Genomic DNA, 22,082 nt, shown 5'->3' on the forward strand with positions numbered 1-22,082 from the left:
ATCGATCGAAATAAAAAATAGAAGTAGGTAGTATATAACAAATTTAATGGAATTGTCGACTACATTGGGACGCTTATTTCCTGCTGCGCGTCCATAACGACAGAGTCTCCTTATTTTTAACGCAGCAACTATAAAATTTCCATATGGTATGCATACATTCATCGTACATTTAATTCGCTACAGTAAATTCATTATCACATATTCGAAGAACCGTATGGAAGTATAACGATTGAAAAGCGTTCGGTTTAGCGAAGCTTAAGAATCGCTTGATTATAAATATGCGCGAATCTATATGTATATGTAAGTATAGATTCATTTACGTATATAAATGTACATACATATTTACGTATTTGAGAAACATATGTCAAAGAGTACGTAAACGCTTGCGCTCGATGTTACACGCCAGTGGTGTCCAAGCTGTGTTTCGGAGCTTGGAGAGTCTTTTCTCACTCGAGTTTCGTTACCATGGTACAGAAACGCTAGCTAATACTGTGCTATAGACTCGCGCCCAATACAAACACTTCCCGCGTATTGTTTTCTGTTTGAAGAGAGAGCTAGAAGAAGGGCGAAATCTCATCGGAGATCTCTCTCTAAACCCTCTTTGTCTTATAGGGATGATGGCAGGAGGGGAAACGGAAGCCGTGTAAGGGGCACGGTAGTATACACAGATCTGACAACTCCCGTAGCAGCAACAAAGCTATTAGTGAATTTAGTGAACGTCAGTTTGTCCACTAAGGGGCAAGGCGCTTCAAGTTAGGAGTGTGACTTGTATGCCTTACTATGTTCTGTATTTTACTTTAGTGTATAAACTTTATTGGTATATTCAATAGGTAAAAATAAGACTAAAATGCCATGTAGCAAAAAATCTATAAATAGTTTATTAAAAAATTATGACAAAAATATGTACGTCAATAATCTTCCTCTAACGTGTTGATATATGTATAACGTATATGTTTACTGTTCTTAAGCATGATTCTACCAGATTCTACTATACGAGGATAAACGTATGCTATAAAGAAGTACAAAGAAGAAGACAAAAATAAAGAAGACAAAAAAGAAGACTTATAAAGGAGACAAAATCGTTATGAAATTCAGTTTATAGCAAATTCAATAGCACATCGATGTTAACTTTGCATTAATAAAGGCGAATGATACTTCGAAATGTATGCATAAGTATGTATCGTTTTACGTTTCATATTTTTGTTATAACTTTTTAATAAAACATTTATGAACTTTTTGTTACATGATATTTTAGTCCTATCTCTACCTATAGAACACACTGACGAAGATTGCATACTAAACTGTGAGACACCCAGTGTATTGCTTTCATTAACCTCTAGATTGTAGCGCTCCATGGCTAGCGACCGATTTGTAAACCACACCTTATAACATTACGAACTTTACCCTCGCCACGAGAGTTGCCATATCTGTGAATACGACCGTGGCAAGGGGCTCCACCCTTGGCGACGGCACTGTCATACGCTTCGAAAAGGCCGATTAACACGCATACGCGTTTTGAGGGAAAAGGTAAAAAACGGATAGAAAAAGTATTTTGTGCGATCGAGAAAAAATTCGGAAAGATAATAAGGAGCAGGATGATGTTCATAATTGATCGAATTTTATTCCGTGAAACTTGTCCGTGGACATGTAACTTGTTATAGAATAGTTGAAAACGTACAATGGCGTAGAGACAATTCGTGTTTTGTTCTATCAGCTGATGGACTTGATGGATTGTTGTACTTACCAAAACAGAAGACATAAGCAGTAAATCCAGTCTCTTGTCGCAAAATATGTTACGATGCGTGATACTGTGTGCATTATAATAAGCTAACTCGAGGCATCGAAAGATTTTTTTCCGACTTAGCATCGACTCCATTATTCACTGTCATTGAGCATAGTGTTTTCATTTGGTAAGGGAACGTTTTGACGAGAACACTGCGAAAATTTTACGTGCATTTCTCTCAAATTTGTAGTATCGATATTTATTTTATACGAATACATAATTTATTATTTAATTTATCTTATTATTATTGAATACGACTTTCCGTTTTGTAAGATTTAAATATATACTTTATTCGGTTTTGTATGTATATATGTGCAACGCACTTTGACGTAATTCTATCATGTTATATTTTAACACGTAAAAGTAGACACACACATTCGCTATCGTATTCATAATAAAATAATATATTTGGTATTGGAATTTCATTCTTATCAGATAAATATATATTTTGGTAGATTATTATTTATCACATTATCCATATTTATATGAACTTTAATAATTGTAAATAATATACTATACTTTGACCTGGTAAGTTATTTTTAAAGTCAAACAACAATACAGTGTTGCGATTACTATATCCATATAAATCCACTTTGCTTTTAAAAGTACACCAATAAAAGTTGTCAATATAGTAACTAAATAATAACTATTATATAAGCAGCAACAAAAATATAATTATATTTAAAGTACGTTCTTTTAATATGTTTATATAAGTGCAAAAATATTTAAAAATACAATAAATATTTAATTAACATATTGAATCTTTGTTGCAGAGATCTTTTGTAAATTTGTAACAATGGGGGCAGCTGTAAGCAGTGGACAAAATAACGATGAATTAGTTGATAACTTAATGAAATCCGGATATATAAGAACAAGAAAAGTAGAACAAGTATTTAGAGCTATTGATAGAGCAGACTATGTTTTACCATCTCACAGAGAGAGAGCTTACAATGATCTTGCCTGGAAACATGGTAACATTCATTTATCTGCACCATGTATATATAGCGAGGTGATGGAAAGTCTTTCATTGGAACCAGGATTGAGCTTTTTAAATCTTGGATCAGGAACTGGTTATCTCAGTACAATGGCAGGACTCATATTGAGTAAGAACACTGCTGCTTTATTAGATCAATATAGAATATTCGTGATATCTTTGTGCCTTTCTTAGACCAACATGGAACAAATCATGGCATTGAGTTGCATGAAGATTGTTTAAATTATGCGTACGAGCGACTAGAAGAATTTAAGCAGAAGTCATTAGCATTGGATGAATTTGATTTTTGTGAACCAGTTTTTATACAAGGTGATGCATAAAGAATTTACTTATATATGACTCCTGTGAGAACAGAAAAGAGTCATGTAACTATACATTTAACAGGGAATTGTCTGAATGTTGCACCTGGTAGACAGTATGACAGAGTATATTGTGGTGCAGCATGTCCCGAAAATTACGAAGGATTTATTAAACAATTTGTATGTGTCGGAGGTATCCTCGTAATGCCATTTAAAGATCATTTGCTACGTGTACTCAGAATAGATGAAGATACTTGGTTACACTTTAAAATGCTTCCCGTATCGTTCGCAACGTTAGTCGTGCCTACCACTTCAGAGCAAACATTATTCCACTTACGTATGTATATTTATTTATTTTAAAATAATTATTTTAAAACAAGATAAAAAATGTAGTATTTGTAAATAATTTTATGTTATTATTTGTGTGTATTGCAGCTGAATGTGCTCCATTATCTTTACAAGAACTATGCAGAGGTAAGATTAGGTGGTGTTTGCGGACAAATGTATGGAAGGAACACGAAGATCTGGAAACGAAAAAAGTAATTCTATTAGAACGTCGAAGATTTTGTCCTCCACAGCAAACTTTAACAAGATTTGTAATTCCTGTGATGGGAGAATCTGATGAATCGGTATCGGATGAATCAACGTCAGATGAAGATGATGAATTTACGAGAAGGGTATGCGTGTTGCTCAGTGTAGACACTGATCCTAGAGATCTGTACACAATTTCTCCAGTACGGGCTCTCGTACTGTGTAACAGTAACGAAAGCCAGGATTGGCGAATAGTAAACGGTTATGGTAACGTTGACTGGAACAATCAAAATCCTGAAAATTCTTCGGATAGTAACAAGTCCGTTTCGCGGACAGAAGAATCAAGCAATGTACAGACTACTTCCAATTCGACAGAAGCAAAACCTGAGAATAAAGCAGAGGTACAGAATTTCACCAATGTCAGCGAAACCTATTTGAATTTACTCAAACATACTGAAACGTTGTTGAATATAAGTGAAAGTGATAGCGAAACAGAACAGGACGAGACTCTTGTTCAGCGTAAAAAAATGGCTAAACGGGAGAAAACAGACAGCGGTATCGTAGAAGACGTAAACTTAAGTAACGAAGATAATAGCCCTAGATCAAATACCAGTCAGTCAGACTCAGAACCTGTCGATCCTCCGGACATGGCGGAACCGATGGACATCGATCCTTCCAATAGCCCCCGTGACCAAGAAATAATAGTTGCCCATTACGTGAACAGTAATGCCTTTTCTACGTATATGAAAGAAAAAATACATGAGTTACCATTGCCTTTCTCATCAAAGTTGTACCTAAATTATAATCGTAAGCTGTAATATAAGTACATTACATACACGAATCATATTAATCTAATTTAAATAAATAAATATATGTACATATATATACAGATAACTTGATTTTACGCAATAGTTTACATGGAATAATCACTGATGTTACTTTCTACATCTTTCTTTGCTTTTCTTTCTCTCAAGCCGAGACCTAACAAGTCCTTGAACAAAATAGTGCATGACACAGAAATCCATACTGTCTTTTATTTAAATCAGCATTATAATTATCTATTCTTATTTTATCTCTTATTTACCTCATTGTGAGTTGGTAGTCTACTCATTACATAAATAATCACGCAACAAAATGAAAATGAATATCATCATAAATAATCACCAATATTTTTAAAAATATTTCACATGCACATATCCATCGATATTTACATAAATATAATCCTACTATTTCTTTTTCCCCAGAAATCTTAATGCACACATATACATACACAGAATTCTTGAACCTTCTGAAAGAACAATCCGATTCCCGAACATGAACAGTTCCTTGGTCTATGTTGCTGTTGTTCTTTCTACGATCTACAGTCATGCAATCCAACAACAAATATGAATACAAACTTTCCTACGTCCGTCAGGGGTTGTCAGTAACCCTGTGAAGCAGCCGACAATAAGACCACGAATGGTTGAACGAGGGATGCACTGAGGGTGCGCGTGAAGAGATCACTTGTGCGGAAGGGGCTAACGCCCAGCTGCCCGGCAGATCGCGGGTTCGTACGTTCGTGATAACATTCTCGACCGTCAGCAGACTCCTGATCCTATTGGTAATCGCCCTGGAGGAAACAGATAAGATCGATCAGAATGTTTCGGCGTTCTTCGACCACTTACCCCTCCTATATTACTCTTCGTATCGTTCAACTAGGATAATTTCAATTCGTACAAATTTTTTTTGCCTTTGTAGATTGTTTTGTGCGGTGAATTATTGATACGTATGATATCATGTCTGTGTGTCCCTTTAAATTTATGGATACTAGCAGCGAACGATACGAGCCGAGAGTGAGGACAATTTTTGAGTGTTGTATGAAAACGAAATGTGATTGTGTAATGGTACGATCGAATAAGGAACGAGTGCATTTTGAATATTGGTGAGGAGAACTGGTTTCTTTGTATCCTCAATGTAAGTAGAGAGATGTTGTTCATTTGATAAACGGCTCTCTTGTTTCCATTGTTTCCATACACCAAAGATACTTATTGCTCCTATTATATGCATTCAACGAGCAATTAACAACAAGCTTCACAACTCCATGAACATCAATTTTTCTCAGTTTTGGAGCCTCTCACACATACGAAGCTTTATTGTTTCCTTGAATGCTTCTTTATAAACAGGATATGGAATGGAGATGAAAGTTATTCGTTTTAATGCCAGTGTCAAAAATACAATAAACCTTCAATGAAAGAACGCTGTCGAAATTTTGTCAGATTCGTCATAAACAGAAATTCATTGATTAAATTCAAAATACTTTCTCCTTAGATGCATTCCTCGAGGATGAAGTCCATGGTGATCAGCTTCTCCTTTCTATTTCACTTGACCTTAATCGACGGAGGTTCGACGACGACCGAGGTGTCGTGCGGTAACCGGTTGACGGCACCGAGAGGAGTGATCCAGACCCCAAATTTTCCCCGGTCTTTTCCGGTGCCCATTAAGTGTCGCTGGGTGATCGATGTTTCCGATATTCCAGCGACTAACAGCTCCATCGTCGTCTATTTGACGCAGGTGTACGTGTATAAGGGACTCAGTTTCACCGAGTACGCGTACTACGAATCGGAGAGTATGAATTTTGGCGCCAGTCTGATAAAAGAGATCACCGAGGGCAACGTGTTTCAATACAAATTGTTTAGAACGTTCAGACCGTTTCTCGTCATCGAGTTCGAGCTCGATCGACTCGAGGGCAATCACGTACGAGTTTTAAACAATTTGCTGGACGTGTACGGGTTCAATGTCACGTATCAGATGACCGAAGACGTGCCAAATTCGGATTGCTGCTCCGTCCAGCATTGCTCCTACTCCGGCAATTGCCTCGTGTCTGGAGACTATACGTGAGTTTCTCAACTTCTCCTTTCTGTTTTTGATCTTACGTCCTTGATGTATTGGGAAGATCTAAAAATTACTACTTTATTATATATCGCATGACGTATAATTCGTTTCACTATATAATCTATAAATAATGTGTAGTATTGTAGTATTTTTTTTTTAATGATATTTCATTATAAGTTTCTTAATATTTTTTATGAATCTTTACGGTAAAACTGTCCACTATTCCTTATACAATGTATTTTTAATTCCTTACTATTTGCTATTTATGTCTCTTATAAGGTATTATATAAGAGCAAATAGTATACTTATGACGAATGAACATCTTCAGATACAAACACTGGGCAGTTTACTTTCGAAGTGCGAGTAGATCCATTGTATCTGTCCCAATGGCCTTCTCGACAGCTATTAAAACGCGTATTATCCCGCCGCAAACAGGTCCCCCTCTGAAACCCAATTGAGTTGTTTTATCATCCACTAGGATCGTCCTGTTTGTTCTCATATAAGTTCGAACGAAAGCTTTTGTATTGGGCGAATTATCTCTTCGTGAAACACGCGTTTAGACAATTTTTGAAAATTTCATTTTGTAGAACTTCTCGAGTTAGGAAGAAAAGTAAATAAATGATCACGAATATCTTATCTTTCCGTTTCCATATTTTGGAACAGATTTCTTTTTTTAGTAAATTTAAAAATAGAAACAAGCATATCAAATGATAGAAGAGGACCTGGATTTTCCTCGTGATCGTTTATCGCACGAAATAATTTCGGAAAGTTCCAGCACAAATGACAAACAGAGCAATAAGGTGATTCCGGACGATATCATATCAGCTCATGAATCATTAATGAAACTCGTGTCCCCATTAATTTACCCTCTATTCCTGGATGTCTGTGTCCTCGATCCGTTACGTGTGCACAAATAACACGGTCCGCTGTTATTTGCTCGCAGGAGCTTCTGGTGCGATTGTTTCGAGGGTTTCAGCGGGAAAAATTGTAACCAAGGACCCCTCTGCTTCGACGACAGGAAGAATCCTACTTGCCAAAATGAAGGCACTTGCAAGTACGAAGATTATTTATGCAAATTTATCTCTGCAAAGAAGTCGGATAGTACAATCTAAGATATGAAATTTAAAGGAAGCGTGGATTAAGGAAATTTTAGCTAATAGAAATGTTTACGCGACATTGGTCAAGGCAATCTTAACGAGGCATAGCCGTTTCACTGGTGACGTGAAATTGCGCTTTTCTCTTGAAGTATCAAACCAAGTAGAAGAAGATCAATCGCGTAGATAAATCAATAAGCTACCCGGCGTCGTTGACCCTTCTAAATTGAAAAAGCGAACTTTCCCGATTTGTTATAAAGGAAACTTCTTCCTCTTCTGTGAATAAGTGTCAAGGGACAAATGACCAAGTCGTTACGAACTGTTCCAGGCAAATTGGAGCAGAAGCAATGACCTGCGAATGCGCCAATGGCTACGTCGGCCGTAACTGTGAGATTCACCTTTTGGATACCGTGGATGGTGGTAGGGTTTGCCCTAATATTAGCTATATCATGTACAATGACTACGAAAATTGTTTGCAAATCATTGTATTTATTATATCGTTTACATACTAATTAATTAAATTCAAGTAGTAACAATGCATTTGTACGATTACAAAAATTTGTTGCTATGGAAATGAAATGCAGAGAATTTGATAAAAAAAAAGCTTCATTTGCATTTAATATGCATTTGATATACGCACGATGTAGGTTGATGAGGCCAGTTAATTAATTGATATAAAGCTTAAGAGGCCTACCGTATTCGCTGTACACACCCGCGGATAACATTCCCATGACTCATGTTTCGCGCAGAGACCGCGCCGCATGAGTCATATGTGAACACAAATACACACGAGGCCAATGCTTGTTCGCAGAATGCGGGCTCGAGAATTGCATAATACAATGCCCTTACGACAAAGAGGAGCAACAACCATGCGTTTGTAGAAATGGCACCAAAATCTACAACAGTAAGTTCGTTTCATTCTTGGCCACTTGTGTCCATTTTCCTGGGACTGGTCACTCTTGGGAAACGAAATAATCCGTGGAAACGCTTGCAGATCGATCGAGATACGAGTGCAGAATCAAATTGTCGAACGTGACATCCCTGAAGTCTGGGCTAATTACGCAACACGGCAGTGTAGAGTCCTACGTCGGCAAACAGGTGAGTGAAGAATATCTGGGAAAGTAGTATAGAGTTACTATGGAATTTATCGAGTTTACTCGAATCAGAGATATCCACTCGTGTGCCAGAAAAAATCTTTCTTTTCTTCATAAGTTTCATCCGATCGGCTTTCTTAATAATTTGCGCCGTAACCCTGTTTCTTTTCTTTCGCCTCCGCTTCTCCCTTTCCCGGAAATAAGGATCGACTTTCCTTCTATCTCTGCTTTAAGAGGCAGGCAAGTAAACGAAACATTGTATTATACTGCATCAGATAAATAATCATATTACAAATAGCGATGATTGAACATTACTCTGTACGTAAAACAAACGTAAATATTACTGTATACATAAGGTGAAGCACATGTGCAAGTCACGCAGCAGGCAATGCTCGCTATGATCACGTTTATCGCGGCGTTTCATAATCTTCTTAGCACTTTGCATAAATCAGACCCATGGCGTTATTGTCACCGCATGACAAATGAATATATGTACGTTTCACGTGTAACTGTAGCAATATGATTATATATATATAAACGTGACTGCAACAGTAATAGCGAGTCAAAGATAGGTATACCGAGTTTCGACGTATTATATAATCGTTTACTCGTTATCCGCAGAACTCCCAAACGTTGCAACTGTCGTAACCGTAATTCTCTTTCTGTACATTCTCTGGCAACCGGTAATGTCTCAGAACTTTCAGACGTTTCTTCAAATCCTCCGTCAGACCGTGTCTTCCTGGATCTCCTAGATAAATCCTCGTCCCATTATCGCGCGCTTTTTCGAGCCACGGAATTAAAGTAGCAGCAATCTCTGCGTCGTACAGCATATCTCCGATGAAAATAACATCGATTGTCTTTTCGGGCAATTCATATAACAGGTTTTGTCGAGACACTTTGACATTCACGCGGTTCAGAATAGCGTTCATGGAAATAGCTGTACAGGCAACTGAAATCACACAAACGAATATCGAGATGGTAGAATGTTTATATAAACATGTTTATAATGGAAAATAATAAGATAAATCTTACGAGCAGTATCTTTTATAGCCGTTTAACGAGAACATATCGAGATTACGTAAAATTCCAGGCATGTGCTAATCTTCGAACAAGCGATATTACGTAAAAGTAGCAACGCTTCAATTTCCATCAACGACTGTTCCATTGATGCTTCTAAACCAATTTAGCAACGATAATCCATTTCGATGAAATCATTCGAATGAAACATGTCGATCAAACAATTACTATAAGTACGCTAATAGATACTAAAGCATTACGTGTCTGCAAATCTCGGATAAGATAAAAGAAATCGCCGAGCCGATATCAAGACGCAGCAAGCGTGTAGAGTACTTAAAGAAGATTGATCGGTTAATGTAACATTAATCTACCGTTGTCAAGTGCGACCTCTAAGGTCGAGTGCAGCCGAGGATATCGCGACTATAGATTCGCCTAAACAATTGGATTACAAGTTCACGACTCGATGCAAGTACGTTGAAACTTTCGAATGTTCTATAGGTCATTTCATTCTCTTGTTAAAAATTGATCTGCTCCGATTCTTTGCACAATTCTTCTCCTTCCGTCTGTAGAAGTACGATATCACGCAGCTTGTTAGCATAATTTTCCAGCCGCGTGAGATATTAATGGAAATATCGCGTTAATAGGTACATATTACAATGTGATATTGGTGAGTCAGCAACATTCGATTGGCTCACGAAGGGGCGATTAAAATGCAACGGACGTAGAACCCAGAAATGGAAGACCTTTCACTGACGTACTAACAGAACCAGACCCTTCGCGCTCGTACCTCCGTGATATGGGGAATACCGTGTGGTGTGACCCACATGTTTGATTTTCCTCGTAACCATTCGGAACACGGTTCTCGATTTCTGATACCGCTACGAAAAGAGAAATATAGTCATTTAATATTCAATAAAACCTTGTTCAAGTTCGAATACTTTGAATGATTGAATACTAAAGTTACCGATGGAAATTTCATTCATACGAAATGAACTGAATTCCCAGTATCGCCTAATGTAACGTAAATACCGGTAGTTGTTTTATTATCGATTCGTGTTCTCCAAGTACGACACGTGAGAAACACGCTGATGCAATTAAGGGAAAACGTGATCACAGGTCGGAATATTATCGTGACATCGATTCTTCGAAGTTTCTTCAGTTTATTCGATACACCGTTAAGGTTACCTAGTTCTTCATTGGAAATAAAAAAAAGCATTGACCCTGTTTTAAGCTCAAATATTTCGCATATAAAAATTAAAATTGTACATGTGCGTGGCCTTGGGCTGACCTCGACATTTACGTTTATCCAAGGAGTTCCACATCCTCTTTATACCACTCCTATCGATACTTTGCATATTTTTTATACGTTATTCTACAACTTGTACTTTTACTTATTACGTCTTTGCTAATTTATTCCCCAATGAGAAAGGCTCTACACAAATTATTTATAGCGGCTATATTATATAGCACGAGTGCGTACAACTTTGCATCGACCGTTTAGAAATCTGGCATCCGAATCCAGACGTTGCTACGTTGCTTTCTGGCTACCTGAGCAGGTGCACAAGTGACGTCAATTCTACCAGCGTCTTTTCGTTTTTTCTGTTTCTACAGGGTATTTCCATCGACTCGCTCGACTCGTTCTGTCGAGCGCAATGCACTCGGTTCTTCCCCATGTAGATAGTGAATTTCCTTTGCTCGTGTAAATATTTCAAACTGCTTCAACGTTTCCCAATGATAATGATAATAATTCCCCGGTAAGCGGAATGTCTGTGAACAGTACCGTCTACACGACGATTGTATTTTAATGCCGCTGATCCCGAACGAGGAAATGTATGAAACGTAAAACGAGCCGCGCATTCCTTCTCACGAGACGTTCATACATAACAACGCGATTTTATCTGCTCCTCCCGTTTTAAGTAACGATGGACTTCTAAGCGACTAAGAAATTTACATTATCGCTTCTTAATCGTTATTTTCCAATTCGCAACTTCCTTTCTAGCAAATTCATTGACGTTTGATGGAAAATACAGAATATTAATGATATACATTCTTCATATGCATGGAATCGTATGGGCGACTATCTTATGTGAAATTATACGAACCTCTATCGATATCGTTGGCAATAACTCTGTCAGCGCCAACGAGCTTTGCAGCAATAGCGGTGGCACCACATCCAGCTCCAAGATCCAAAATTTCCTTCGAGGATTCAAAAAGCGTTCTTCCTTCGTCCAGTACAAATCTAGCGAGAGCCTGGCCACCTGGCCAATAAATCGACCAAAAAGGTTCCAAGAAAACGCTTCTCTTTATCCCTTTCGACTCCGAAATTCTTTCGTATTGCGTGTGGTATAAATTACAGTTGGGAGTTAAAAGAAATAGTTGGATCTCTGGCGTCATATGGCTCCTAACAATCTCAGTATGCTCAAAAATGGCACGCACTACTTCTGAATCACATTCAACGATTCCATCACAGAATTTCTCGATATCGATGCCCGTCAAATTTTTGGAAATCGTTCTTTTAAAAGATTCGTAAAAAAATACTATTCTCTCGATCGTCCGGCAGTCTAAACAAACAAACGATATATTTTTTTTCATTGGACAGCGTTAGTCGACGAGGTTTTAATAATATCTCGTACTTTTATTTACTCTTTTGATATAAAAACGTTTCAGAGAATCTTAGGAAACGATAAAACATTACATTTCCAGAACGATAACGAAAATTACGATCTTATCGCTCGTAACGAGAAATACTCATTCTTTCTTTCTCTTTTTTCTTTTCTTTTCTTCAGAACCGATAAGATCGCGACGATTAAAAAACTCGACGCCAGGTTGAAACTTCAGTTGCGAAAATTGTGGTGTTGATTACACCACATTTTGAAAACAAAAGCCTTTCGATCCGAATTTAATATTCAACTCTGAATTGAAATATATAAAATAAGAAGAAATTGGAAGCTTGAGAAGTTCGGTGATTGATGATCCCACAAGGTCACCGTTTCATTCGTTATTTCGAAAGTAAACGGAACCAAAGCACGTACTATCTTGGAACGTACCAAATCGAGCGTTTGTCTTCTTTTTCCATGCCTGCATAACACGTGACATTTTAATAAAATCCTAATCGGTCTTATGCATGATCCACGCAACGTTCTCAATGTTTATATGTGCGGAACAGTCCGCGATCAGTTAATTCTTAGTAGATATATCCGAGCTGCGTATATACCAAGAATCGACCTCTTTCCGAAGCTATAGTCTGCGATTTTTTGCCCGAGAGGTTCGGAATTCCCGGTGGATTGATTGCGCATGCGCGTTCCCGAGGTAGCTGACCGATCGTTTCTTCAATCCATATTCTGCAAAACTAAAAAAGAAAAATCGCACGATCAATAAAAAGGTTTAAAAGTTTGTCAAATTCAAGATAGGTAAAACCTTTCCAATTTCGAAAATAGCAAATTCATCTGTCACTGATCATTATGAAACGGTTATAACCAATTGATTACATAACGCATCAATTTTTCAGCTTGTTGAAATTAGAATCGTTACGTAGGATCGATCTAATTTTAGCGCACTCGTGTTTTTTTTACGGAATACAACGGTATGAAAAGCGATTGGAGATAAATGAGAACGATATAATACGTATATGAATGGGACAAAGAAAGCGAAAGGATCAATGTACGGGAGTGAGAGACAGATAGAATAGGGGACAGACCAAAACAGATGCGAGGTATCGACTTTTTGAAATTCCCCTCGACAATCCGCGATGTTCAGGTAGATTTCCACCTGGATTATCAGCAAATCTGTCGAATCGCAAGGCTGATGAAACCAGAGATACAAGATTCAACCCGTTTGCATCATGCACGATGATAGAAGCACGTGCTATTGACCTGAGACGTCCTGTCGAGGAAAATGGATGCGAAACTTGTTAAACAAATTTTTCATGGTATCTATCACATCCAGTGGCCGTGTACGATAACAAAAATGTTTACTTTTATGTCGCTTCGAATATGAAGAGTCGTCACTGGAAAGTTAATACATACGTACTTGACAAGGTTATGCCACTATGCATACGGAAAAAACGCTATCTCATTCACCAGTTAAGATTTCCATTCCAGAGTTAAAATTCCTTGCTGTTTCATCCTTGCCTAGATCGTATGCAATACAGGCAAACGATATTTCTCGTGAACAGAAATCGTAAACGAAATTCCTGACCCGAACATTATTTTAATATGACGCCTAAACTTTGCATTTGTAACTAAAATCATTATTTATCGTAACTACTTTCGTAGCTACTTTCGTATGGATTGTACGCAATTTCCTCTTTCACCAATTACATGGATTATTACGTTAGAATGTTCGCGATTTAATTTAATGGCAACACGACGCATTCTGCTAGTTCTAATCTATAAGTACGTTGTGAAATTTGTCAGGAATATATAACAATTTTAGAAAAATTGATAACGAAAATTTTTCCTTAAAATTCCAATTGTAAATAAATTATTGTCATATGCATGAGAATGTTCCACGCCCGTATTCTCACAGCGAGAAGATTTTAACCTATAAATAAAATTATCATTGAGCTTTCGTTAGCTTTGCCCTTCGAGTTATTTCATTTCCTGGTAAAAGCTGTCGCAGCCAATTCTTGGATAAAAAGCTCCGTTCTGTGTACACAGACTCGACATGGCTTATCTGGAATACCCGTAGATATATAGCACAGGTGGCGGTGGGGGTAAGATCGTTATAAAAGCGGCGCGTATCGGCTATCGAGGTCATTCGTGTTGAAACCTCGGTCGAGTTATAGTGTCGGTACATGTACTTTTTACGGAAGCGATCGTGAAAGTCTTTCACTGTTGCATAAGATTGTATCGGAAAGACGACTCGTGCGTGCCGACGTACAGGTTCCCAGAATTGATCAGTGAATAAGTGGATCACCAAAGAAAGTGTACGCTACCTCTTATAAACTGGCTATCAAAAACGAGAAAATTCCAACGTTCAGTGAAGTGTGCAAACGAGTCGCGCCAGGAAACGGCAAACCGAAAAGCAATCAGAAACAGATACTCAGAGATATGACGCGTTGCCAAAACTTACGCTGTACAAAACAATCCTACGCATCATCTACGATGACTGACAGGTATAAATTTTCATCTTTCACATTCGTTACGTTTTTAGATGACGCGTGATGTTAGTCGATCTCGCGATTAATTCGACCACGTTACGACGGAATGCGTTGCAACTTTATCGAGAAACGTTTGCGAAACTGTTGATTACGATTCTTGCGCGTTATGCCCAATTGTTACGCTTCTTAATAATGAAAGGTCATATTCAGAAGTAGACATTAAAGTAACGTATTTCAGAAATTAACGTTTGATCTGTTGTTGCAAGCTTCCCTCGGTATCGTCGAATTTTCGTTGATTAAAAAGTTGACAAAATAGTATGAATCTCGGTGCACTAACCTCAATTGATTTTCAGTGGCAGTTTATCATGGATCGAACAGAAAGAAATGCCAAGATACCCTAGAAGCACAATAACTTGCGGTATGCTACCGACGTTAAGAGCCTTGGCATCCAAGGAATGCGAGAACAGCCAGGGTACTATCTGCCTCGTGCCGTTCGACGCTAATATGGATTCCGCCAGTCATCTGCAGATAATACTATTGGAAGCATATTGCCGCGAGACGGGGATCAAGGTGTTGAGAGTATCCAGAGAGAGGATACGAGATCATCTATGCCCTGGAAGCGGCGACTTATCCTGCGTTCTTATCTCCAACGACGATCCATATTTCTTAGATACTCCGGAGTGAATTTAAAACGTGCTAATCTATCAAGAACGAGTTCTTTTTCGACTGGATGCAGTCACACAATCGTATGAAGCTCTGAACCTTCAAGAAGAGTCGTTGGATGTTGGGAAGATGACACAGAGATAGCAACTTCAGCACTGGCACTTTGAAACACAGATGGAGCTTATTAAACAACTTTTTGCGTTCGTGTGTCATGATTTGCAAAAACCAACGCTTGAAGCCGAGTAGAGCGGCATTGATAGCAGACAAGATTAGCGTTCTAGAGATAAGATGGAAATTATTGTATTTCTGCGTACATCTCGATCACAATGAACGGTTCTAATCGTGATATTCGCTCGAAAAAATAAGCGATACAAAACTAAGTATCGCATGGATTGTGCGGATATATACAATATGTTTATATATATGTACATGTTCGTACATGTGTATATACGAGCAGCCTTATTACCATACAATTATTGAACATAACAAGAAGACGAAGAATATAATTATTTTGTAATCGTTAGATTTTGGAAGAATATGTTGTTACTTTACTCAATGATTATTTTGCGATAATACATAAAGATGTTATCAAAAAAAACATTTGTTTTTATTTATTCCTGTAATTTCTTGTTCGATATCCCCTCGAAATGTTCGACCGACGTTTTTTAATACGTTGCAATTTCTTCGCAGCTTGCAAAGTATTTAAGGAATTCTAATATCTCGTCCATGGAGGATTTACAAATCCTGAGCGTGACGTGAGTAGGTACATTAAGCAATAGAGTTCAGTTACATTTTAATCGAGACCGTAAATGAAAAGAAAGACACATTATACAAAAATATGAAGGACATATTTTACTATAAATTATTCTTAGATAGTAAAGCAAAAATATTTAGATGTAATAAAAAATTATATAAAAAGATAAAAACAGTCAAAATAGCTTCTCATGGTTTGCGCGTCCATTATGTAGACCCACATCGGAAATCACTTTCCATTTTTTTGGAAACTCTGAGGATGGAGACAAAATTCGAGAGTCCCTCAACAAATTGGTCCAACGTCGACGGCTCAGCGAGATATCCCTCGAATCGACTCATTTTACCTTTCAACAAAAGCCTGCACTTAAATTGCAGGTACGTATCATTGATCTTGTTAGAGTACTCGTCATAGATTTCAATTATCTCGATCAACATCTTTTTTAGAGTCTCAGGTTGAATCAAGGAAATGAACACGAAATTCACCCGGGAGATCAATTCGTTCTGTCTTGCGCTGCTCAAGGCAGTTATAACATAAACTTCACATGGTACAAAGACAATATGCTGGTGAACATGAATAAAGCCATCAGGTGAAAAAATAAGAGTTATTATCAAAGTTTATATCATCCATGATATAAACCTTTTAAAGTCACTTCTTGCTGTAAACAAAAAGCATGTAATCGGTAGGTAATCAGAAGCCAGATCATAGGGTAACTAGATAAAGCGATGGGAATATACTTTACAGTGACCTTGAACGATCATTTAATTTTTTATCAGACTATAGCTAACGTTTAGACAAGCTAATAGACAGAGTAGCTTTCATTGTTTAGGGAAATCTGGTATAAACATCTTCCCAACGATGGTTCTGATTTACACACATCCATATTAACCATCGAAAAAGCGACTTTACTTGATGCGGGTCAATACACTTGTCAAATAGTCGATTGGGGCGTGCAGCAATGTAAGAGTATTTACGTAGATGTGAAAGATGAACCAGACGTAAAAGTGATGCCAATGAGCGCTACTATAGACAAGGTAATCTTGAAACTTCCTATGGACTTAAATTGAAATAATGTTTGATTAAATTGATTAATATTTCTCTAAACCGGTCTTTTCTGCAGGGAACCAATATACAATTAACGTGTATGACACCTAACGTGCCCAATATTGGAATAGGATTCGGTTGGACGAAAAACAAAGCTCTGTTGAAGCTAGAACTTGGTAGCGAGGTCTGGGAAGATTTATTTCCTACTGGAAGTATATTAAAAATTACAAACGCGCAGGTATTCGCTAAATCCTTAAAATTGATATCAAAGGTTTAAGTTTCTTGCATGTTTATCGTGTTATATTTTCAGAAATCTGCGATATATACCTGTAACGTGGCAGACAAGTCCATGTCCGTTCGCGTGGAAGTCGTGAATCGAACATTAATACCAATTTGCTTGAGGGGGAAATCCTGGGGATTAATTTGGCCAGATACTGCTCCTGGATCTGAAGCATTGTTAGAATGTCCTCAACATTTTGTAGGCAAGAAAGTCTCCAGACTGTGTTCGATGAAAGATGCTACCACTCCTGAATGGCAAACTCCAGATTTTTCTCTTTGTTTGTTCGAACCATTAGTTTCACGTTATAACAAGTTTAAAAGCTTAACATTAGGATATCAAAACACGTCTGGCTCTGGAACGATCTTTATCTTCTGGAAAATTCTACAATCGCGTAGGTTGCCTCTCTATCCTGGCGAAGGTGATCGTATCCTGAGTATCTTGGCGGAAATAGAGCGTTATCAGCATATTGTTAATCCATATGATTTACATGTCTCTATAGAGGCTTTGATACAGATAATTAGTCGAATACTAGACGACAAAAATTCAATCTTAAGCCAACAGGTATAGAAATTTAATCAGAATTTAATTGACGAATAAGAGAAATACATAATGCTTACAATTTACAGAAAGTTCTATTGCTTCTTCAAATAACTCAACGAAGCCTGGTGCATTGGTGTAATGTGGCTACTCATCCTTACAAGCACTTACCTCTTTCTTCATTAGTGGTAGACATTCAAGAATTACAACAACATAATGGAGATAGTATTACCCATTCTCTTCAAATCCCTATAGATGAATCCATGTAATTAACATTTGTTAAATAACATTCCTTTTACGTAATTATATCACTTATTTCGCTTATCATTTAATAGGTACCCAAATTGGTACGATGACAAAACGACAGTACGGTTATGGAAAAAACGACAACGTGGTGTAAAGTTTAATAACACTCTACATGGAATAGTAATTGTTTATAAGAATATGTCTCATTTTCTTCCAGCCACGTATGTCAAGGAACTGGAGTAAGCAATAGCAATCCTACATTTAACGTTTTAACGTTTTAACCGTTTAATTTAAATGCTTTTTATTCGCAGCGATGGCACAGATCTGGAATTTCGTATTAATTCTCGAATCGTCACAGTGGCAGTACCTGCCTTCAATTTGGATAAACATGATAAGATTTGGGTAGACCTACAGCTAAAACACATAGAAAACCAATCAAGTTCATGGAATGTGTCTTGCGGCCTTATGGATGTTATAGGTTCCTGGGATCTCAATAGCTGTATCGCAAATATTTCGCCAGGTGATGCCACAACGCATTGTCTCTGCCCTAGTAGCGGAACTTTCGCAGTTTTTTTAACGGCACGTGCTGTAAGGGTAAGTTGAGATAAGTTATAAATATTTTATTTCGAATTACGAAATAGCTCAAAAGAAATAATTCAATGCAGGTAGTATTTGCGAAAAAGGAACAAACCACATTTATCGTGATATTTGGATGTGGTAGCTGTTTGGCACAGTGTCTTATATCTTCTTTGATCCTCGGAACCTTTTGGTGGAAAAATCGTAATTGGTTGAATTTTTTAAAGCTTCAGTGTTGCGGTGCTTTGGTTGGAGCAATGGCTGTTTTCATTTATGCCGTGTATAATCACTTACCAGAGGTAATTCAAGTATGTACATGTTGACTTCAGAAACTTTTTGCGATAATAATTATTTTATTTTAGAGTTCCTATGCGATCGTAGCGATAACTTTAGAAGCTTTCCTCTTGATTGGTATGTCAGCGCCTATATCGGAAGCTCTCATCATTTATGCTGGTCTAACTCAAATTCGATCCAGTCAACATTTTCAACCTACTGTCATAGCAGTGATTACTGGTTCGGAAAATTATATTAAAAATCAATTAAAATTTAATATAGATTTTTATCATTTTTCTCATTTTTGTTTAATGTAGGTGTCCCTATCTTGGCTGTATTAAGTACTGAACTTACACACAAAAGCACTGGTTGGAGACATGAGTCATGGTGGTTAATTTTTGGCAGCGGCGTTTATAATATTTTTGTTACTTGCGCAACGATGATGTTTCTCATATTTGTGCTATTGTATTTGGGAATCTTGCACAAGGCTCATGTTCTTGTCGAGGAGAATGTTATGAAAAAGGAAGCAATAGAGGCCAGGTATAATCGGTTAAATCATACGATTAAAAGTCATACGAATTAAAAGATAATGATATGATGAAAAATTGAAACCTTTTTTTCTTCAGACTACGAATGCTTCATCGAGCTGCCATAGTTATTTGCGGTGTCATTGCAATGGAAGCCTCCTCCATCTTTTATATAAATTCTACCTCTATCATCTTTCATTACATATTCGCTTCTCTTTCTTCTGCTTTGGTAAGTCTGACTAGTAATTTGAAACAATTAAAAATCTAATATCTAACGATGACACGCATAAATTTAGGGCTTTGTTATAATGATAATCTATATCGTGAACGGCGAATTAACTACCGTCGATGTAATCTTGAGAAAATTAAAGTGGAAACAAGATGCAGAAGAGGATATAACATCCGAGCCAATCAAAGGTAATTTATGAAAATTATATCAACTTATTAATAATAAGCATAAAAATAAATCAATTGAATTTATCTCCTTACCAGTGTGTTCAAAGAGCGGCGCCGAGGTGGAGAACGATACTGCTCCGCCGTCATCATCCTTAAGTATCGGTGAACCGTATTTAGAAGCTCGCGGGATTGCAGCGGGTAGTATAGACATGCGCGAGTTCATAAACGAGTCCTCATCTTCATATTCGAAACCTTCCGTCCCTGTCACCAGCAGATTCCTGCCAGAGATCCGCATCGATCACTCGGACGATATAAACCTGGAAAATTATAGCACTAGTCCACGAAAGTATCAAGAAGCTGTCGTGTTCGATACCGTGTTTTCCCCACGATCATTGCACTGCATGAACGAGGCGTCATATGGTGCCAGCGAGTGCTGCAGTTTCCGGGAATTTGGTAAATATAGGGAGTCTCAAGGACAAATCTTTATTGCACACAATCCCTCTCCAGAGGGCTCAGCCAAAGTTCTGTGTAGCGCTGACGTCGAATCGCGCTTAAGCGCAATGCCAGATGTAACCTTGGCTGTGAAGAACGACGTCGAATTACTGTCAGCAACGGAACTAAACAGCAGAGACCATGTGAATGTCATTCCTGACATTGCTAATACTACGGAACGTAAACAACCTGATGGGGAAGAAAAGGCACCTGAAATCGTGATCACAAACTGCGAGGCTACAACGAGTGGTATGCTGGATCGTATTGCACATGATCTTGACTATCTGCTGAATCGTACCCATTCCGCGGATGGAACATAAATCTGACTATAATCTGAAAGAAATCGGTTCACCGCTCAAGATTGTTAGGAAGCATACCCTCACCATAATGTTTAATGGATAGCTATATCATTTATGGTGTTTAATAATGTGCTTAGATGAGGTAAATAGGAATTATTTTAAGAAAATTGGCTCAAGAACACGTTGTAGTTCGATGCTGTTCAGAGTAAATTTGGTAATGATTTCATTTTTATTATTATAGTATAAAATTGTTGAATATATAATAATTTATTATATATGAGAAATATGTATTATTGGATATCTAAGACAACATAGAGAAAGAGACAAATTTTATGACTGAACAGCACCATTGTAACTAAATGCAAAAGTTAATCTTTTTTCAATTTATTGTTTGATTACGAAATTCACATAAGTATAGGATTGGAAAAATTTGAGCTGTAACATGCAATCTTATCAAACATGCAAATTTAAGTTTATAAGAATAAACAACGGTACTTTTTAAAAAAAGTTATTATTATCCTCATGTATAATGATGTTTAACTTAATGTTTTTAACACGTAACGAAGACCTAGCATTATCAGAGTATTACATTACGCTTAGAGTATGTTAAACTAAACAAGATTGAAAGATACAATCTATCACTCCCCCTGTTTCTGTTTTATGAACATTTATACTCTGTTTCATCTTGTTAAATGTAGTCTCTAGAAAAGAATATCGTTTATAAAAAAAAAACTTTTTGCAAAGACATTTTTTCATTACATTCCATCCATTAAATAGTGTTTTACATTAAAGATATGTTCACATCTCATGTTTCTCTTTCTGCTACATGAATAAATTTTTATAGAACAGACTATTTCAAACTCCATGTTTTCCCTCTGTACTTCCGTTTTTTTCATTTTGTCAATATAAATTTAAATATAAACGTGTATAGGAAAATAAAAAGATTGAAATTAATCGGGAATACAGGAGCGACAAGTTTTGATGAACAAAAACAAATTTTAGGCAGTGAAATTCCGAGTTATAGTATTTATTTATCACTGTCATCGTACAGCCCTTTTCGATAATATCCACGATTCAGTCGTCGCACTTTATTTTTTCTCTTTTTTTTTTATAATTTGAATTATAAAGCTATACATTCAATTTTTACCTCAATAATCTACTTACATACTTAAGATCAAAGTTTATGTTGTTGGTAATAGTTGTTACTTTATTTA

At 37.1% G+C, this 22,082-nt stretch overlaps 4 protein-coding genes across 11 annotated transcripts; 3 read left to right on the forward strand and 1 right to left on the reverse strand.

Annotated features, from left to right (window-relative positions):
* Positions 1-1,275: 1,275 nt before the first annotated feature.
* Positions 1,276-4,552, forward strand: LOC126918047 (protein-L-isoaspartate O-methyltransferase domain-containing protein 1-like). Of its 4 annotated transcripts, none has more exons than XM_050725626.1 (5): positions 1,276-1,910; positions 2,557-2,886; positions 2,952-3,086; positions 3,162-3,413; positions 3,512-4,552. In XM_050725626.1, the coding sequence occupies exons 2-5, from the start codon at positions 2,580-2,582 to the stop codon at positions 4,423-4,425; spliced, it is 1,608 nt and encodes a 535-aa protein (XP_050581583.1). In that variant the 5' UTR covers positions 1,276-1,910; positions 2,557-2,579; the 3' UTR covers positions 4,426-4,552. The 4 variants fall into 4 exon arrangements, with proteins under 4 accessions (XP_050581583.1, XP_050581584.1, XP_050581585.1 ...); XM_050725627.1 differs by having other exon boundaries at positions 1,360-1,527; XM_050725628.1 differs by lacking the exon at positions 1,276-1,910 and adding an exon at positions 1,938-2,311.
* Positions 4,553-5,166: 614 nt separating this feature from the next.
* Positions 5,167-21,721, forward strand: LOC126918034 (uncharacterized). 2 transcript variants are annotated; one of them, XM_050725593.1, is made up of 21 exons: positions 5,167-5,560; positions 5,915-6,480; positions 7,422-7,532; positions 7,901-7,992; positions 8,384-8,476; positions 8,567-8,670; positions 16,138-16,202; positions 16,416-16,575; positions 16,645-16,787; positions 17,028-17,232; positions 17,319-17,480; positions 17,553-18,083; positions 18,149-18,324; positions 18,395-18,544; positions 18,617-18,899; positions 18,971-19,180; positions 19,244-19,394; positions 19,472-19,694; positions 19,781-19,910; positions 19,978-20,098; positions 20,174-21,721. In XM_050725593.1, the coding sequence occupies exons 2-21, from the start codon at positions 5,915-5,917 to the stop codon at positions 20,887-20,889; spliced, it is 4,392 nt and encodes a 1,463-aa protein (XP_050581550.1). In that variant the 5' UTR covers positions 5,167-5,560; the 3' UTR covers positions 20,890-21,721. The 2 variants fall into 2 exon arrangements, with proteins under 2 accessions (XP_050581550.1, XP_050581551.1); XM_050725594.1 differs by having other exon boundaries at positions 7,901-7,989.
* LOC126918064 (electron transfer flavoprotein beta subunit lysine methyltransferase-like) lies at positions 8,042-15,267 on the reverse strand. Of its 4 annotated transcripts, none has more exons than XM_050725662.1 (4): positions 15,122-15,267; positions 12,731-13,032; positions 11,786-12,244; positions 8,042-9,615 (listed from the first exon to the last, which is right to left on the reverse strand). In XM_050725662.1, the coding sequence occupies exons 2-4, from the start codon at positions 12,777-12,779 to the stop codon at positions 9,278-9,280; spliced, it is 846 nt and encodes a 281-aa protein (XP_050581619.1). In that variant the 5' UTR covers positions 12,780-13,032; positions 15,122-15,267; the 3' UTR covers positions 8,042-9,277. The 4 variants fall into 4 exon arrangements, with proteins under 4 accessions (XP_050581619.1, XP_050581620.1, XP_050581618.1 ...); XM_050725663.1 differs by lacking the exon at positions 15,122-15,267 and adding an exon at positions 13,713-14,319; XM_050725661.1 differs by lacking the exon at positions 15,122-15,267 and having other exon boundaries at positions 12,731-14,319.
* LOC126918070 (uncharacterized) lies at positions 14,658-15,970 on the forward strand. The gene is made up of 2 exons (XM_050725674.1): positions 14,658-14,799; positions 15,138-15,970. Exons 1-2 carry the CDS (start codon positions 14,735-14,737, stop codon positions 15,466-15,468), a joined length of 396 nt encoding a protein of 131 aa, XP_050581631.1. The 5' UTR covers positions 14,658-14,734; the 3' UTR covers positions 15,469-15,970.
* Positions 21,722-22,082: the final 361 nt, after the last annotated feature.

Source organism: Bombus affinis, chromosome 6, assembly GCF_024516045.1.
Source record: "Bombus affinis isolate iyBomAffi1 chromosome 6, iyBomAffi1.2, whole genome shotgun sequence".
Taxonomy (NCBI): Eukaryota; Metazoa; Arthropoda; class Insecta; order Hymenoptera; family Apidae; genus Bombus; species Bombus affinis.

Excerpts from the sequence above, each read along its gene's own strand:
- LOC126918047 (XM_050725626.1), top strand. The coding sequence starts at position 2,580 with ATGGGGGCAGCTGTAAGCAGTGGACAAAATAACGATGAATTAGTTGAT. Across the intron at positions 3,087-3,161 it reads TGAACCAGTTTTTATACAAG|GGAATTGTCTGAATGTTGCA; the intron begins GTGATGCATAAA and ends TACATTTAACAG. Across the intron at positions 3,414-3,511 it reads GCAAACATTATTCCACTTAC|CTGAATGTGCTCCATTATCT; the intron begins GTATGTATATTT and ends TGTGTATTGCAG.
- LOC126918034 (XM_050725593.1), top strand. The coding sequence starts at position 5,915 with ATGCATTCCTCGAGGATGAAGTCCATGGTGATCAGCTTCTCCTTTCTA. Across the intron at positions 17,481-17,552 it reads TAAAAATTACAAACGCGCAG|AAATCTGCGATATATACCTG; the intron begins GTATTCGCTAAA and ends TTATATTTTCAG. Across the intron at positions 18,545-18,616 it reads ACGTATGTCAAGGAACTGGA|CGATGGCACAGATCTGGAAT; the intron begins GTAAGCAATAGC and ends TTTTATTCGCAG.
- LOC126918064 (XM_050725662.1), bottom strand. The coding sequence starts at position 12,779 with ATGTCACGTGTTATGCAGGCATGGAAAAAGAAGACAAACGCTCGATTT. Across the intron at positions 12,245-12,730 it reads GAAGACAAACGCTCGATTTG|ACTGCCGGACGATCGAGAGA; the intron begins GTACGTTCCAAG and ends TTGTTTGTTTAG. Across the intron at positions 9,616-11,785 it reads TGCCAACGATATCGATAGAG|TTGCCTGTACAGCTATTTCC; the intron begins GTTCGTATAATT and ends GTGTGATTTCAG.
- LOC126918070 (XM_050725674.1), top strand. The coding sequence starts at position 14,735 with ATGACGCGTTGCCAAAACTTACGCTGTACAAAACAATCCTACGCATCA. Across the intron at positions 14,800-15,137 it reads TCATCTACGATGACTGACAG|TGGCAGTTTATCATGGATCG; the intron begins GTATAAATTTTC and ends ATTGATTTTCAG.